The sequence below is a fragment of the Natator depressus genome, chromosome 6, assembly GCF_965152275.1.
Source record: "Natator depressus isolate rNatDep1 chromosome 6, rNatDep2.hap1, whole genome shotgun sequence".
Classification (NCBI taxonomy): domain Eukaryota; kingdom Metazoa; phylum Chordata; order Testudines; family Cheloniidae; genus Natator; species Natator depressus.
This window is the reverse complement of record NC_134239.1, coordinates 82,710,487-82,729,621: the sequence shown is the minus strand read 5'-3', so window position 1 is coordinate 82,729,621 and position 19,135 is coordinate 82,710,487. Positions and strand designations below refer to the sequence as shown.

The 19,135-nt window shown below is 39.0% G+C and overlaps 1 protein-coding gene across 2 annotated transcripts in view; it reads right to left on the bottom strand.

Moving 5' to 3' along the window:
* NUBPL (NUBP iron-sulfur cluster assembly factor, mitochondrial) overlaps window positions 1-19,135 on the bottom strand; it is a 150,505-nt gene that overhangs the window by 113,761 nt on the left and 17,609 nt on the right. For both annotated transcript variants that reach the window (XM_074955824.1, XM_074955825.1), the window contains exon 4: window positions 10,448-10,538. In XM_074955824.1, coding sequence (XP_074811925.1) covers window positions 10,448-10,538 — 91 coding nt within the window. The remainder of the gene's footprint in view (window positions 1-10,447; window positions 10,539-19,135) is intronic.

Sequence of the window (19,135 nt, the reverse complement as noted above, 5' to 3'; positions counted from 1 at the left end):
ATTCTGCTGGGGCTACCAAGGTTGCAGGATAGGTGTTGACACATCCCATCACTGTTTGCACCCTGGAACGTGACACTTAGCAAAATTAAATAGTAACACACAGTTCTATGCCGGGATGGTGTTAGTGGGGACCTGCAGATTCGGGGTTTCCATACTTAACGACTCACTAAGATGAATAGACAAGTTCACCCCTTTCAGATCTAGGATTTCAGGCAATCCGCAAGTCAGGAAAAATTCACCATGACAGTTAAACTTGAAAACATGATCAGAAGGTATCTTCACAACCACAAGGGCTAGAAATAAGTTTAGTTTCTTGCATATTTTTTTTAAATTACAGATGAGATTCTGACACCTTGTGACTTCAGGAGCTCAGGTCAGACGGGTAGGCATATAGTACCTATGCTTTAATACAGCTCTGGTTAACAGAAGTAGTTTAAAAAACAATCACCACACACTTATTTTTGTTGCAAAAGTAAACACAGAAAGAACAGGACTTATTGATTAACATGTTGCTATTTTTACACGGTTTCTTTTCAGAGTAGAGCCAAACTAACGCATTCATGTATGCAAAGATTTCAAGATATTCAGTCAGAAGCTGTTGAAAACATGCAAAGTATTAATAAAAGCACAAAATTGCAGATTAATTTTAACAATCTGCCAACAGTTTATCTTGCTTTAATATCAAAACCCAATCACCTTATATACTGTCCAAGGTTTAGTTACAAACACGATTTAGTTACAAATCTGAAAATATTACATTTTAGTCTCTTGTACTAATTGAAGGAAAAACCCTGCTTTAAATCTCAAGAGGTGCTGGATAATACTGATGGCTTCTCAATTACGCGACAATCATTTCATTAAGCTTTTCAGCTTTCTACTTCATGTAGTCAACAGCATCAAGAATGAGAGCATCCAAATCAGCAGAAGGAGGTGGGAACTGTGAAGCCGAGTCTCAACCAAGCACAGACAGCACTGCAGCAAAGGCTAATCTTGCAACTAGCTATAGAATTTGATATATAATTTAAAGGGACACTGCCAAATAGATTTTTTTTTTTTTCACATTGACTAATTTTTTTTTTTTTTTTTAATTCTGGTAGCACACTTTTATTAAAATATCCTGAATTTTTTAAAATTCCTATTTTAATTGAATGTTAATTTTGCTGCTCCAGGGATGTTTTTAAAAGGGTTTGAGGACTCAACTGACCAAGAAGTTCAACCCCACCCACCTTCAACCCCCACTATCTCTGCCTGCACACATTCACCTGTTACCCCTTTCAGTTTTAGCTTTGCTATTGCCACTGCCTGACACACTTCCCTTTGTAAATCCTAAGATAGTCCAAGAAGTTGCAGGCCCACAAGAGCCGTGCATGACAGTAATGCAGCAAAGGAATGCCTCTATACATAAAGTGCTGCCAAATGCACATACTAAACTAACAGAGAAAAATAATGTCCTCCAATCTTTCTCTTTCAATAATCTTAAAGGTCACTCATAATGTCAGCTGAGTACGAAATGTTCAGATACACATGTGATTTTTCAAGTTGACCATATTCCTTTAACAACCACAATGTTCCTATCAGGAAAATACAGTACACAGTACTTTACCTAAAATGCTATGCGTCTAAAAATAATCAGAACTTTAGTTTCACACAATATACTACAATAGCTAGAAAAATCAGATGATATGAAAAATGTGCACTTGCATAAAAATGTTCAACTGTTGAGCATGCACAGATTTATCTAAAAGAAATGCCAGCAATCTGAAAGGTTAACACTCAACTATTATCCTGCATTAAACAGTATCAGAGTAAAACAATTTTAAAAAACTGAACAAGCAGGTAAACATTTTGCAACCAATGTAAAAATCTATCTTCACTCAAGAATTAGAATAGCTATTTCAGGCTAAGAAATTTGTAATTATGGTTGTTTGAAGAAAGCAACAAGGATATTCTTCTCATTTGCTCAGAGGCCAGCCCACCTCACCCTTCCCAGATCTCTCTCTCTCTCCTTCCCAGAGCCTTATTTTGAGAGCTAAAAATATCAAACATTTGACTGAAGATTCTGTTATTTGTAATGGAGGTGAAATTAGGTCAGCTTGAAAGAACTCCAGTCTACTTATTCCTAAAGGTTGTATCTTGTAAAAATCAAAACTTCAGTTAAACAAAATTAAGTCAAGTCATTCCAAAAACAGCCTTCAATGTGAAACAGAAGTAATAATATCTATCTACCGAAGTCTGCAGATAGCTTGTAACAACAGTTTCAAGACAGGTTTCAAAGTAGCAGCCGTGTCAGTCTGTATTCGCAAAAAGGAAAGGAGTACTTGTGGCACCTTAGAGACTAACAAATTTATTTGAGCATAAGCTTTCATGAGCTAAAGCTCACTTCATCGGATGCATTCAGTGGAAAATATAGTGGGGAGATTTAAATACATAGAGAACATGAAACAATGGATGTTACCATACACACTGTAACTAGAGTGATCAGGTAAGGTGAGCTATTACCAGCAGGAGAGCGGGGCGGGGAGGACGAAGGGGGGGGGGGGGGACCTTTTGTAGTGATAATCAAGGTGGGCCATTTCCAGGAGTTGACAAGAATGTCTGAGACAGTTGTGAACTTCCCCCATTTAAGGAAGTATTTATTCTGAAACCTAACGAAGACAATTAAATGTCAAAATTGTTTAGTATGTCATTTCTGATTAAAATATGAAAAAAAGGATGATTCAATTAAACAGACTGGGACAATCTACTACGAGCAACCTCATATTTTTGGTTTCGTCACTAGGCAGAGTTTGGGTTGGGAATGGAGATTGGGAAAGTATCACTATTTTTTATTTCCTAATGTGATTTCTGATTTACATCTTTAAAAGATGTATTCTGATTCTTGTTCTATTATGTCCTGGCCAATAAATCTAAACACACATTATCAAGTTACAGTCACACTAAATGGATTTTTGTGTTAAACCAATCAGTAGTAATACAGTTAATAGCAGCAAAAATGAACTGTAGTCATTAAGTTTCAGAATTAACATATTACTGTGACAGCACACATCTCTTTAGAGCTTTCAGGTAAAATTCTCTCCTGGTGTCAACTGGTGCAGCTCCAACCTGGCCCATTATTTCAGCCCATCTGCAGACCTCAGTTTGTGTCAGTTCACGTCAATAAGGTTTTCAGTCTACCGTAAGTTAATTTTCTTGGCAGCTAGAGGGGTTAACAGTTTCTTTTTAAAGTGAAATCTTACATTAAGGAAATAAATGGGAATTCACGGAAAGAGCCTAGAACTGTACAGTGTGGAATTTTCACAGCACAAATTTGTAGTTACACTAATTGTGGCTGATGCCTGGTTTAGGTCTTTACCAAGTTTGGGGAGGCCGATGCTTTTTGACACGCGCCAGATTCTCAGTAGTCTTCCTTTATTGGTGACCCTTGTGAAGAACTGAGCCAGCCAAAAGCAAGAGCATGCTTTTTTTTTTTTTTTGCCTCAGTCTTCACAGACAAGGTCAGCTCCCAGACTGCTGCACTGGGCAGCGCAGTATGGGGAGGAGGTGACCAGCCCTCTGTGGTGAAAGAACAGGTTAAGGACTATTTAGAAAAGCTGGATGTGCACAACTCCATGCAGCCAGATCTAATGCATCCGAGGGTGCTAAGGGAGTTGGCTGATGTGATTGCAGAGCCATTGGCCATTATCTTCGAGAACTCGTGGCGATCAGGGGAGATGCCAAACAATTGGAAAAAGGCAAATATAGTGCCCATCTTTAAAAAAGGGAAGAAGGAGAATCCGCGGAACTACAGCCTTACCTCAGTCTCTGGAAAAAATCATGGAGCAGGTCCTCAAGGAATCCATTTTGAAGCACTTGGAGGAGAGGAAGGTGATCAGGAACAGTCAACATAGATTCACCAAGGGCAAGTCAGACCTGACCAACCTGATTGCCTTCTATGAGTAGATAACTGGTTCTGCGGATATGGGGAAAGTGGTGGACATGATATACCTTGACTTTAGCAAAGCTTTTGATATGGTCTCCCACAGTATTCTTGCCAGCAAGTTAAAGTAGTACGGAATGGATGAATGGACTATATGGTGGATAGAAAGCTGGCTAGATCGTCGGATCAACGGGTAGTGATCAACGGCACCATGTCTAGTGGGCAGCCAGTATCAAGCAGAATGCCCAAAGGGTTGGTCCTGGGGCTGGTTTTGTTCAACATCTTCATTAATGATCTGAATGATGGGATGGATTGCACTCTGAGCAAGTCTACAGACGACGCTAAGCTGTGGGGAGAGGTAGATACACTGGAGGGTAGGAAGAGAGTCCAGAGTGACCTAGACAAATAGGAGGATACTTTTAGCGTGTCAATGGGCCAGGCTGGAGCTGCACCAGAGTCCTGCACTTGGGACGGAATAATCCCAGGCACTGCTACAGGCTGGGGACCGACTGGCTAAGTGGTAGTTCTGCAGAAAAGGATCTGGGGATTACAGAGGACAAGAAGTTGGATATGAGTCAACAGTGTGCCCTTTTTTCCAAGAAGGCTAATGGCATATTGGGCTGCATTAATAGGGGCACTGCCAGCAGATCGAGAGAAGTAATTATTGCCCTCTATTTGGCACTGGTGAGGCTGCATCTGCAGTATTACGTCCAGTTTTGGGCCCCCCACGACAGAAAGGATGTGGACAAATTGGAGAGAGTCCAGTGGAGGGCAACGAAAATGATTAGGGGGCTGGGGCACATGACTTATGAGGAGAGGCTGAGGGAACTGAGCTTGTTTACTCTGCAGAAGAGAAGTGTGAGGGAAGATTTGATAGCAGCCTTCAACTATTGAAAGGGGGTTCCAAAGAGGATAGAGCTTGGCTGTTCTCACTGGTGGCAGATGACAGAACAAGGAGCAATGGTCTCAAGTTGCAGTAGGGGAGGTCTAGGTTGGATATGAGGAAACACTATTTCACTAGGAGGGTGGTGAAGCACTGGAATGGGTTACCTAGGGAGGTGGTGGAATCTCCATCCTTAGAGGATTTTAAGGCCTGGCTTGACAAAGCCCTGGCTGGGATGATTTAGTTGGTGATTGGTCCTGCTTTGAGCAGGGGGTTGGACTAGATGACCTCCTGTGGTCTACTTCCAACCCATATCTTCTATGCATGTGGGCCACGGCTAAGGAGTAACTTGTTTACAGTCTATATAACAAAAGGTGGCCAAACCATGGCTCACAAGCTGCATGTGGCTACTTTACAGTTGAAGTGGGGCTCACGGAGCTCCTCTCCTCTCCCCTCCGCCATTCTCCACTTACCAGCCTGGGGGGAAAGAAGCTCAAGGCTTCAACTCTGCGGGGGCTTGTGCCAGAGACAACTCATATCTGCTGAGTGGGGGGGCACAATTTAAAGGTTCACACCCCTCCCCCCAACAGCTTGAGTCACGCCCCCCCTTACCTTCAACAGCCTCTCCCTGCAGCTCCCAGGTGTTACTCCATGTGGAGAGGCAGTGGCAAACAGCTGGGACCTGCAGGGAGGGACCAAAGCTTCAGCTCCACAGAGAAAGGCAGCAGCAAAAGCAGTGGCTCTCCCTGCAGCTCTTAACTGTTTGCTGCTGCCTCTCCCCACAGCCACAGGTCCCAGCTTGCTGGCTCCAGCAGCTGCCATGGAAGGGGCCCTGCTGCCAGCAAGCCCTGTCAAAGCCCCCCACCCCATGTATTGCTTCTGGCTTCTGCCCAGCGGAGAACGGGGGTCTCGGGGCTCCAGTCCAATGGGGCGCACCTGCCAGGGCTCAGGGCTTCAGCAGGAGGGGGGCTGAAGCCCCAAGCCCTGGCAGGTGCGCCCCAGTTCTCGAACTTTTCAAGATTGTCGTATGCGGCTCAGAAGGTCAGTAAGTTTGGACATCCCTGGTTTATAAGTATCTACGTGGGGAAACAAATATTTAATAATGGGCGCTTCGATCTAGCAGAAAAAGGTACAACACAATCCAATAGCTGGAAGTTTAAGCTAGTCAAATTCAGACCAGAAATAAGGTGCAAAATTTTAACCGTGAGAGTAATTAATCATTGGAACAACTTCCCAAAGGTTGTGGTGGATTCTCCATCACTGACACTTTTTCAATCAATTTTGGATGTGTTTTTAAAAAAATGCACTAGGAATTACTTTGGGGAAGTTCTATGGTCTGTGTTATATAGCAAGTCAGAGTAGATGTCACATAGATTCCAAGGCCTGAAGGGACCAGTCACCCACCCTTCAGCTTTTTAGAAGTAGCTGCAGTCTTTTGCTACTCTTTAGAACGTATTGCTTTATATACAAAAACATAGTTTTGGGCATCACTAAGTAGCAATAAAGTTCTGAAGTACTATAGAAGCAATTAATAGTTCTACTGGAGTAAAAGATATGTCAGTATCTTCATAATAAATTGTATACCCCCCTTTTTTTCCTTCTCTTTTTTTAAAAAGTGATTTATAAGTATTATGACTATCACGATCATGGCAAAAAATAAACCCAAAATGCCATTTTGGCAATTCAAGTCATTTTTGCTCTCTGCCAACTAGTGAAAGCGATGGATTTTTAAAAATGAAATTTTGCAGTTCACTCGTCCAGAATGTTAATTGAGTTTTTGGATCAATTAGTTTGAAGGATGTGAAGCAGCAAGTAAATAGTCATGTTATTTATGTTATAAAGTAGCATCTGTGCATGTGCAACAGCTAGTTTTCATATCCATTCCACACAGATGGGAGATTATCCAATATCTAGAATTCAAGGGTGTATTTCAAATTAACATGTACACATCTATCTTTTCCTCGAATTCTGCATAATATCCTTATTAAACACTTGCAGACTTTTCCATTTACCAAGATTTTGCATAGTAATTTAAGAAAAAAAACAAAAAAACATATCACCTTACGTTTATGGAGCATCTCTTATCTTCAGGGACCCTAAAGCATTTTGAAAACTGGAAATATACAGTAACTGCTAGATAGCTTTATCCTACCAGGTGCTCAGAACCCTCAATCCTGCTGAAATGTGTGGTTGGGTGACAATTGAAATCAATGGGTAATCTGTACATCACAGGATCAGTCCATATGGGTTCAATGTTGAAGGGTGCTGAGCAATGTGGCCCCAATCCAGCAGGCAAAAAACTAAGCACAGGCTTCAAACCCAGTGGCTTCTATGGAATTTATGTGCATAATTAAGTTCTTTACTGAATAGGGATGAATTCAGCACATGCTTAAGTGCTTTGCTCAGCCAGGACCTAAGAGTGCACTGCACTACACAGCTAACTAAAAAACAGCTAACAGCAAAGAGAGTGGGTAAAATTTTGGAGCTACCAACCTTATTAAATCACAACAAAGTCATCTAAGGAAATCTTTAAAAGAAAAAAAAAAGACATTAAAATTGAGAGTTAAATCAAAAGCCAACAGCAATTCCCAACTTTCGCTACCACATCATCCTTAAAACATCAAACTGATCCTGGGAGTTGTTGCCTATAAAGTAAATAGTGGACGCCTTTAATGTTCATTCTTTTTGTTTTTACTCAATTGAAGGTAGAAACAATGCTATTTTAGAATGGTTTCAAGCATTCCATAAAAAAACAAAACTTTAAAGTTTTAGACTTAACCAAGAAAATTACCATGCTTTTCATATACTCTAAGGCCAAAAGGAATCATTGTGAACATCTAATCCGACCTCCTCCGTGACACAGGCAATAGAACTTCCCCAAAATAAGTCCTAAAACATATTTTTGAAAAACATCTAATCTTGATTTTAAAATTGTCAGTGATGGAGCTGTCCCAATGGTTAATTACTCTCACTGTTATAAATGTATGCCTTATTTCCAGTCTGAATTTGTCTAGCTTCAACTTCCAGCCACTGGATCGTGTTACAGCTTTCTCTGCTGGATTGAAGAGTCCATTATTAAATATTTGTTTCCCAGGTATGCACTTATAGACTGTAATCAAGTCACCCCTTAACCTTCTCTTTGTTAAGCTAAGTATATTGAGTTGTTCCCTGTTACAGCAATGCACACAGAACTGGGAATGCATGGAGCAGCTGAAGTGGTGTGGGAAAAGGGGATGAGAGCTGGACTCAACACAAGGCCCCCAACATCCCACGTGAGCAGAAGCAAACTCCACATTTACTCCTGCAGGCATTCTGCACCAAAAAAATAAAAATTCTGTGCACAATATTTTAAAATTCTGCAAATTTTATTTGTCAAAACAACTATACATAATTATGCCAGTTTCAATTATTTTGGTAATTTATTTCAAAGTATCTGTCAGCAAGTATGTCTGTAACAATACAGACACACACAGGAGTAGAGAGTTAAAGAAACCCCTATGACAACCCAGTTCCTGTTTCTCTGCCCCTTCCCCTCCCCAAGCCCAACCAGGGGGCCGGACACCCATAATCCGTCCCCCCCAAGAACCCAGCCACAGGGTCCCCCAAATCCAGATAACCGCACCCCTTACCCCCCAGCCCAGATACCCCCCACACACACACACACACCCCAGAGCCCAGCCATGGCCCCACAAGCCCCCCGCTTCCACTCCCAGAACCCAAGGATGCAGAGGGAGAGAAAGCCTGACGATGCGTCTCGGGATTGTGTGGAGTTTCCTGCACGCTGCTGTCTCCTTCCCTCAGGACGTGTGGGAAACTGCAGCTGCCGGCAATCCTCTAGCTCCCTTCCCCCAACAGCATCTTCTATGTGTGACCTGGGCTCTGTCAGGTCCAGTGGACCCTAACAACAGCCAGCAGCACTGCAGCCCATTTCTGTGGAGAAAAGGAAATTCTGCACACACATTTCTGCAAAATTCTGCATTGCGCAGTGGCGCACAACTCCCCCAGGAGTATGTCACATTACAGGAGATGGGGAGAAAGCCAGATCAAGCTCTCCCTGTAAAATCTTCTGGAACCAGTACATGACCTTAGCATCCCAACCTCCCTGCCAGGGGCTCTGCAGGAGCCAGAATCCTCATGGACCCAACAATTGACACCAATAGCCCATTCCCCACTTCTAGGATAACAGCCTTTTCATGTTGACAGCTAACATAGTCAAGTCTTGTAGCTCATGCAATAGAAGCCAGTGCTGAAAATTCAGGGATTAAACTTTGCTTGTGCTGCTTGGGGTTGTTACAGTTGTACATAAACAGAATTGGGGGGCTCCTTTACAAGAAAATAATAGGAAATTACAAACAAAACAAAAAAATCCATAAAAGTTTATTATTTAGGTTTCAAACTCAAGCATAAAGTTAGGAAATGCCAAATTTACAATTGCCTGCACAGTCCTAAATTTGCCCCCCCCCCATGTATATTCATTATGATACAGCATTCAATTATTTATGATCATGTTCCATACACATCCTGGAAGTTCAAGGGGGCAAAGTAAGTTTGAACAGGAAAACTTAAATTTAGCATATTTCCTAACTTTTGAGTGCTTGACTTTGCAATCTAAAAAAAGGACATTTAATAAGATATCATATTAACCACACAAAGATAATGGTATGGATAAAAAACTAGAAGGTGTGACACTGCCTTTTACTTAGCAGTGAATTCCTGTCCAGAAACATTGTGGCTGCCAATGATTCCTGGTAAAGTTGCAGCCCATGACAGTATTGTCCATTTGTCAGCTGAATGACAATACTTGATCATCACTGGGTAGAGAGTATTGTAGTGATGAGGATGGTTTTATTTGTGGCCAAATATTTTTAATTTTTGTAAATGGGCTCGTTTATTGTCATGACGGATACAACAAATCATTAAATACATTCTGTTTTCGTAATTTGGGTAGAAAGAGATTCTCTACTGTACCTGAGCTCTGCCTAGGCACTTTGCAGAGGAGAGACTTACAAGGAAATGACTGTGGCTCTTGGATTCTCAGCTGTCTGACCCTAGTCTACATTAGACACAGCATAGCCTTGGCCTCTCCAAGCCCCCTTCTCTCCCCATCCCTTTCTTCCCCTTCCATTCTCCCAACACATCCCTTCTCTCTTCTAATGCAAGAGGCAGCAAAAAACTTCCTCTCCCATTTTTACACTGATGGAGGTTTCCCCTACCCAGGAGAAACTCTCCAGCACACATCTCCTGCCAAAAATCACTGTGGTGTACTGGACAATCTGGCCCCAAAGCATTAAGGGAAAGGACAGGCAAATACATTTTATCAAACATCTTTAACCATCATAATCACCCTTCTCCTCCTCCCCAGATATATTTCAAAGTGTTAGTTTTGAAAACAAGTTCATTTGGAAAAATTGAAACAATGATCCAAGAAAACAAATACACCAAGTCTTTATTCTTATATTAGGATTCAACCTCATACTTAAAATATGGCAGATTTTTAGGAAGTACTGAATGAGGCTTGACCAGCAACATAGAAAAAATATTAAAGCAAATAAGACTTGTTAAAATAAATCTCATGACTTGAAGAAATCCATTTTCTTCAGAAACTCCATGAGATATTTAACAAAAAAGTTATGTAAATTTACGCTTACTTGGTGATAATTCTGGATTTCCTTTCAAATTCATCATCTTTGGAATTGAAGGGCCATATACATCTGCATCAAGCAAACCAACTGCTTTTGTCTGTAGGACCAAAAAATTGTAAAGGTCAACACTCTTTTCTGTTTCAAGAAAAATTATCAGTTGAGCAAAGTTTCAAAGCTGGTTTCAGAAATAAATGTGTGATCTTTATTTCATCCTTAATTTAACACTGTTCTCTCCCTTTCTAAGTTATATTTGAAGTAAAAAGTATTATGCATGAAGTACAACAACATTGTCCCTCTAGGATTTGAGCCATTGGATTCAATTGCAAGAACTACTTTCTCAATAACCAACATCCTCACTCACACAATGAAATATTCCTTATTCATGGTGTTTGATGTAGATTATTTATGGAAAACCACACCACCAACTTCCTCCTCTGTACACACACACATATACACATAAGTGTCACAGTCTGGCAAAATATATTCTGCCTCATTATACTTAAATTTGACGTTTTCTATTTTAACTAACTGGTAGTGGATAAAGAAATAAAATGAAATAATAAAAGGTGAAAATGAATAAAATGAAATATATTTGTGGGACCACAATCCTTGCCTTCAGATTTCCAAAACAGTTAAAAGAAAATTCAGACTGATGAAGCCAACTGAAGCTGTTATACTTGATCCATATTTATTACAAAAAGATGCCTAAAATGTTTTCATTTTTGAATTGCTGCCATTGACAAGAGAAATAAAAATATCAGATTATTCAAATGTGTAGACAGGAAATTATTTAGACAAGGAACTTTACATACAAAATTTCTAACTTCTGTTTCCAGGCTTACAACAAACGTCATTTCAAGAATGGTTACGTAAATTTTAATTTTAGCAAAAAGATGTGTTATTAGCACCAACAGCCGAGATGCACTGCAGGTTACAGCACCTTACAAACTATCAACTAAAGAACCAGTCTCTTAACTTCTTGAGCACCTTCAATGAAAGTTGATGGCATTGAACATCTTACAGACTCAGGACCTCAGTAAGCCAACAAAATTTGGGCCTGTTTTAAAGCCTATGGGACCTTTTCAGGGGACTCCAGTTCACTTTGAATCAGGCCGTTAATGGCCATGCACCAAAAAACGTACTTCGGTATTTATTTTGAATGAAGTCTTAATAATATGGGACCTCACCACCATAGCATTCTCCTGTCACATCTGTGATGAGAAGTAGGATGTGACAGTTGAGCTCTTGAAAATAATCATCATATTTGTGGCTCTGAGTGTAGAGAGGCTTCTACTGAACATCTTAGAACTTAATACAAAAGTGTCTCTAACCTTGAACAACATATCCAAATGTGAAATGATATCCGTAACGTCATTCAAGTTAATATGTATTTTATAATAGCACAAAATAGCTTTCGTTAATCAAGTTTTCCAAGTCAGATATGTTAAAAAAAAATTATGAAAGAAATGTACTTTAATCAAAACCATAAATATTCAATTCACTACTTGTTAAATGATTCTGAATTATAAAGTATATATTCCAAGTTTTTCAATTTTTGAATAGGCAGGATGTAATTCATAAAAATGTGTACAACTGAGTGGTAAGCTTGTCGGTTTATTTAACACTATTTTATTACTAGGTTATCAGTCAAGAGCATTAGAGATTTATATTGTTGTAACAGAATTCAGAAAGAGCAATAATACTTAATCAATTTAAAAGGTTTCATCTTTGCAGCATATAAACATAGTGCACTAAAGTAATTGTGATGAAAAGTGAAAACTTATTGCTAGAAATCATGGTTGTGATCTTTAAATAAAAAGTAACTCAATCAACTGTCACCATAAACTCAAACTAGAATGTGACTACGTAACATTCTGTTCTCTGTTGTTGAATATGTTTTTTTTATCTGCACACTGGCAAACGGGACAGTAAACAATCACAGAGATGAAAGTTTCAGACCTCATTTAGTGGGGTGGGTTTTTTTTGTTTGTTTTTTTTTTTTACTTTTTTCTTTGTAATTTATAACATCCTTTGAAAGCTATAAAAAATAAATACTGTTGTTACTCTGACACATTATACTGTTTCATGCCTAATGAATGAAAGCTGCAATTTAAAAGATCAGAAAGCCCCATTTTTATTTTAGATTTCAAAGGCATCAACAACAGTTTTTGTGCTGCTTTGTTCTTTGACAAAATGCATATTTTAAAAGATTATAAAGATTCCTGACTCAGTCCTTTTATCCATGTCAGCAGCTAATCCAACCCATCAAAACATCATTTTAGGGATGTGCCATTCTAATTACTTCTGAAATCAAAGTAAATATTTCCAGCAAAACCTACCTACTGTTTTAAAACTGATTGACATTATTCTTCCCTTCACTGCTTTTTGTGGTTTTTTTGCAACAAATCCCATGAACATCCAGAGAGGTAATGGAATGAGTTCTGGGAACTCCTTACTACAATTTTGACATCAGACTGAGGGAAGTGAAGGTTTAAGATAATTTCACTGCCGCTGACTGGAGTTCATGCTCCCTCGGTATACTGCCAAACCATCCCCACCAGAGATGATTTCTTCCTGGGATTAAAAATACTCATGAGCAGCAAATATTGTGCCTATAGAGTGCAACAGATTACACTAAGACCTAGATGTATAAAATAAATAAGTATTCTGGGGGTGATACCTTCGTACATCATGGTCTTCATACCCCAACCATTCTAACACTTTCATATTACAAATCTAATCGTTATACAAAATATACAGTGCTAGCTTAATACATTTCCTCAAAAAATTAATTTGTTTGCCAAGCAATTTTGCTGCTTTCCAGGGTTATGGTTAAAATGAAGTGTTTTTGTAATAACAGAAGAAAAAAAAAACAATAGATTCTCTAGTTGCTTAACCTCTCTTTTCTGCAAGCACAAAAACCTCTGGTATGTGAGGTTTGTCACACGCTTATAGAAAAAGGTCTCTTGGGAACCCTCTGCTAAAACATTGGCAGAACATCACTGTAGACATCGTCGTGTAGGTTATTCTTCGCCAAGCCATTCAATCCCAGATGCCGAGAGGGCTCAGATCTCCCCAAGGCAGCAGCTTGCACAGAAAAGGTTGGCCTCAGTAAGTGAGCTTTTAGTTTTTCCTCCAACCTTTCATTTTAGGCAGCCAAGTATCCCTAGCGTACTAATATCAATCCTTTATTCTATTTTAATTACACTGGCAGAATCTTACTGCTGCTACCAAGGAATCTTCTAAGATTGGCGCAGGCTGAAGCATCTCTTCCAACATTTTCACAATGCTCTAAATCCCCACAGGGCCGAAAGAAGACAACTTAAGGCTACACCAGGATATGATCCTTATATCACATAGCTGTATTAGAGCTATTCATCCAGTCTATTTCAGATACTGACCAGAATGTAATGCAGGTATATGAAATCTGTATTTAAAAATAAGAGATAATTTAAGGAACTCGAATAAACTCCTTTACTACTTTTACCTACACTTCTCTTGGAATGGTATAAATATTTAAATGTCCTAATATAATTAAAACTAAAGCTGTCAAGCCATTAAAAATATTAATTGAGATTAATCACACTATAATAGAATACCATTTATTTAAATATTTTTGGATGTTTTCTACATTTTCAAATATATTATTTCAATTATAACAGAATATAAAGTGTACAGTGCTCACTTTGATTTATTTTTATTACAAATATTTGCACTGTAAAAAAAATAGTACTTTTCAATTCACCTAATACAAGTACTATAGTGCAATCTCTATCATGAAAGTTGAATTTACAAATGTAGAATTATGTACAAAAAAAACTGCATTTAAAAATAAAACAATGTGAAACTGTAGAGCCTACAAGTCCACTCAGTTCTATTTCTTGTTCAGCCAGTCGCTCAAACAAGTTTGTTTACATTTGCAGGAGATAATGCTACCGGCTTCTTATTTACATCACCTGAAAGTGAGAACAGGTATTCTCATAGCATTGTTGTAACCAGCATCAGCAGATATTTACATGCCAGATGCGCTAAAGATTCTTATGTCCCGTTATGCTTCAACCACCATTCCAGAGGACATGCGTCCATGCTGATGACAGGTTCTGCTCAATAACAATCCAAGCAGTGCAGACCGATGCATGTTCATTTTCATCATCTGAGTCACATGTCACCAGCAGAAGGTTGATTTTCTTTTTTGCTGGTTCAGGTTCTGTAGTTCAGAGCGTTGCTCTTTTAAGACTTCAGAAAGCGTGCTCCAGACCTCATTCCTCTCCGATTTTGGAAGGCACTTCAGATTCTTAAACCTTGGGAAGAGTGCTGTAACTACCTTTAGAAATCTCACATTGGTACCTTCTTTGTGTTTTGTCAAATCTGCAGCGAAAGTGTTTTCAGAATGAACAACGTGTGCTGAGTCATCATCCGAGACTACTATAACATGAAATATATGGCAGAATGCAGGTAAAACAGAGCAGGGGACATACAATTCTCCCCCAAGGAGTTCAGTCACAAATTTAATTAACGCATTATTTTTTTAACTAATGTCATCAGCATGAAAGCATGTCCTCTGGAATGGTGGCAGAAGCATGAAGGGACATATGACTGTTTAGCATATCTGGCATGTAAATACCTTGCAATGCCAGCTGCAAAAGTCCCGTGCGAAAGCCTGTTCTCACTTTCAGGTGACATTGTAAATAAGAAGTGGGCAGCATCATCTCCTGCAAATGTAAACAAACTTGTTTGTATTAGTGATTGGCTGAACTAGAAGTAGGACTGAGTGGATTTGTAGGCTCTAAAGTTTTGCATTGTTTTGTTTTCGAGTGCAGTTATGTAACAAACAAAGCAATTTAATTTGTAAGGTGCACTTTCACGATAAAGAGATTGCACTACAGTACTTGTATGAGGAATTGAAAAATAGTTTATCTTTCTAAAGTGCAAATATTTGTAATAAAAAATATAAAGTGAGCATTGCACATTTTGTATTCTGTGTTTTAATTGAAATCAATATATTGGAAAACGTACAAAAACGTCCAAAATATTTAATATACTTCAATTGGTATTCTACTGTTTAATGACACGATTAAAACTGCGATTAATCACAATTACTTTTTTTAATAGCAATTACTTTTGAGTTAATTACATGAGTTAGATGCAATTAATCAACAGCCCTAATAAAAACACATATCGATTAGAAAACTAACTCTGTCTCTCACTTATGTGTCAGCAGGAACTGCAATAGGAGCTGACCCACATGAGACCTGTAATTTCCTTACCCTTCTCAACACTGCCAAAACCTCTTGATAAACTATAAATAATATCTCCCAATCAATGTACACAGTTTCTTCTAAATTTACAGAAGGATACTTGTATTATTAACACCAATAGCAATTAAAAAGCTCCTTACTCTATAAGCAAAAAAAAAAAAAAAAAAAAAAAAAAACAAACACCACACCATCAATGTATAAAGAGCAAGGCCTTCTGGTTTGCAGTGCTGCAGACCCTGAGGGAAAGAAGGGTAGAAATGAGGCATAAACTTTTCTTCACATTATAAACATTCAGCCACTCAGCTCATATTATTTGCTAAACCTTCCAACAGCTGATTTTGATAATATCAAGAAAAAACAGTTTCTCTTGAATTTCACATGAGACTCTTCCTTCACCCATATTCTGAAGTGCTTCTCATGTAAGGACTACCAAAAACAGATTTTTATAGATTAGAAACATTTACAAAGTATTTTGTACAGTATTAATTAATATGCAAAACCCAAATACCTCAGGATTTCTTGTCTTATTGGGAGTGCTACCTCAAGATATCATGAGCTGACTGAACCGCTTTACACTGCAGTTCTAATTTTACACGCTCAAAAATAAAAAAAAAAAAAAAACACCTCTTATATCTTCCCCGTACCTAATTCACTTTTAATGGATGTGAGGAAATTTGACATATGCTTTCAGTAGAAGAGGAAATAGAATTTAATCTCCATTCTGTTATAAAAGAAATGTGGGTACAAGGTCCCATACCCTAGAAAGTACAGTAAGTTCATGGCCTGGCTCTTAGAGGAGGACTCTCAAGCATGGAAAATCAATAATGGCATCCTGAGACAAGTACACATCAAGTTATTTTAATGAATGTTTAACCAGCAACATGGACAGGACCCCAGCAACAGACTGCAGGATAAGAGCCATAGTAAGATTCACACACACACACACACACACACACACGTTATTTCAGATACCTGTATTTAAATAAATACAAAACATCTCTGAGGAACCTAGTGGAAAGTTACTGGATTCTGAGAGAGACAAGTGATATCACATTCATTTCCATTGTAAGAGACTGATGTCACAAGACTATTTGCCTACCTCTGACATATTCAATGCATTTTGGGATAGTTTTCAAATAAAATTTACCAGTGTCCTTATTTCTCTAATCATTTGCCCATTTTATAGAACTGGGCAAACAATATGGATATTAGAAAATATATAAAAAAGTAATGACATTTTTTCAAATAAAGTATTCTTTTGTAAATATATCATTCACCCAGCTCTACCCAGGACTAACTTCACTGCAAGGATTAAAAAAAAAAACAAAAAAAAACCCAACCCAAGAGGTACATTATGAACCATTTCTATTTTTCTCAAACACGTATTTTTCTTTAACCAAAGAATACACAAGCTTTGAAACAAAGCAAAACCCACAAGAATTAGCTCTAATCACACTAAATTTATGCATAATATATGTTTCATATTTAAAAATTCTTCCCTTTTCGTTTTTCCATTCTACATTGTTTACAATACTGTCTTAATAGCTTGAATACACTTTTCTCCAACTGTGTTTGCTGTCCTTCTCCATTTAGCTAATCATTCACTTTTCCCCATTTCTCCTGCGTTATGAGGCAATGTGTTTATGTTTATCATTTCATTGTGCGATAATGAAGACAATAAAAGAGTTGTTGTTTAAGATGCATGTGTTAACTGGAGCTTCTTATGCTGGTTGGCTGCTTCTTTAACAACACAACAAAATATCGAAAGTGCTTATATTAAAAATGCTTTTATATTTCTTTGCAACCAAATAGTTTGCTATGGAAACCCAAGTCTATTCCCTAAAAATGACAAATTTAAAGACAAACAAATTTTGGTCCCAATCTACTTGACAAACTCCCTTTACAAGGAGCAGGTTAGAATATGTAAAATCAAATACTTGCCCATTACGTAACCAAACTACTCTAAGCAGAAGTCATTTGTTTAAACTTACACACTAATTTGTTCCGTACTGTTTTACCCCTGGCTCCTCTGGCCCTCACACCATAATAAATGGTTTCACTCTTTACTTCGGAATGTAAATCTTCTTGGGAAGAAAAGGGGATTCTAAAAGGCGGCTGACTAGAGAGTTTGCCTCATAGTGACAGGATAAACATACAGTCTCCCAACTGGATTTATGCCATCCTTACTCACGCACAGCTGGTGTTTGCTCACTAAAATACTCTGTTCATAAACAAGCAATCTCAATCCTATTATTGCTGGCATCTATTAATTCAAGTTGTTTCAACTATAATAAAATTGTCTCTGGCCATGCAGCTTTCATAAATAGTCATTCCACTCTGAATACGAATCATCTGGCATAAAAACCAAAAATTCTTTAGAGTGCTCCTGAGGGAGCGGAACTAACTGCTGCTACATCAAAGGAACTAGAAGAATCGTCTGTCAAAACTAAGCAATCAATTAAAAATAGGACAAGAGTAAAACTTAAGTTACCTCCCTAAAAGTATAGATTTATACATCTCAGTACAGCCGCAAGAGCTTGCACAACTCTTAGCACTAATTAACTAATCCATATATAACAGGTAATCCACGGGTGCTACAAGTCTGAGGAGCCAGCACTAAGTCAAAGCTACATTCCTAGCCTTTCTGGCCTTGCATAACAAAAAAAAAACAAAAACAAACACACAACTTTACATTGGACATGATGTTTTCATTAGATATCTAAATGAAATCCTCTGTTTAAAATTAAATTATTTCCTCTTTAGTCAGTCAGAGTTGGGGTATATGGGGTGAGTTCAAACTACCTAGTGAAAGCCATCGCGCCGCGCCTGGGGGAGGTCGCCGTGAACTGCGCCATCCCCGGCACTGACAGCCCGTTGCGACCCGACATGGTAGTCACTGACGAGGCCCAGAAAAAGATCATCCTCGTCGACATCATGGTCCCCTTCGAGAACAGGATCCCGGCCTTCCGAGAAGCCTGAGCTCGGAAGCTGGAAAAATACGCCCCCCCGGCCAACACCCTGAGAGCGAAGGGCTACGAGGTGCAGATGGATGCCCTGATCGTCGGAGCCCTGGGCGCTTGGGACCCCTGCAACGAGCGTGTGCTGCAGACCTGTGGGATCGGTCAACGCTACGCACGGCTCATGCGGCGCCTCATGGTCTCGGACACCATCCGATGGTCCAGGGACATCTACATCAAACACATCACCGGCCACCGACAGTACCAGGAGGTGTGAGCCGGTATGACATCGTGCATCCACTATGGGAAAGGGACTCAGAGGCTTCTTCCATTGGACCGTATGAACTGGAAACAAACTCACTGAACATTAAATCCCACCAAATGAGGGTAGATCCATCCCCATCATTGTATCCGCTCATTATATTCCACACCTGAACATAGCCATTATATGGATAACATACCTCCATATCTCAATGTCT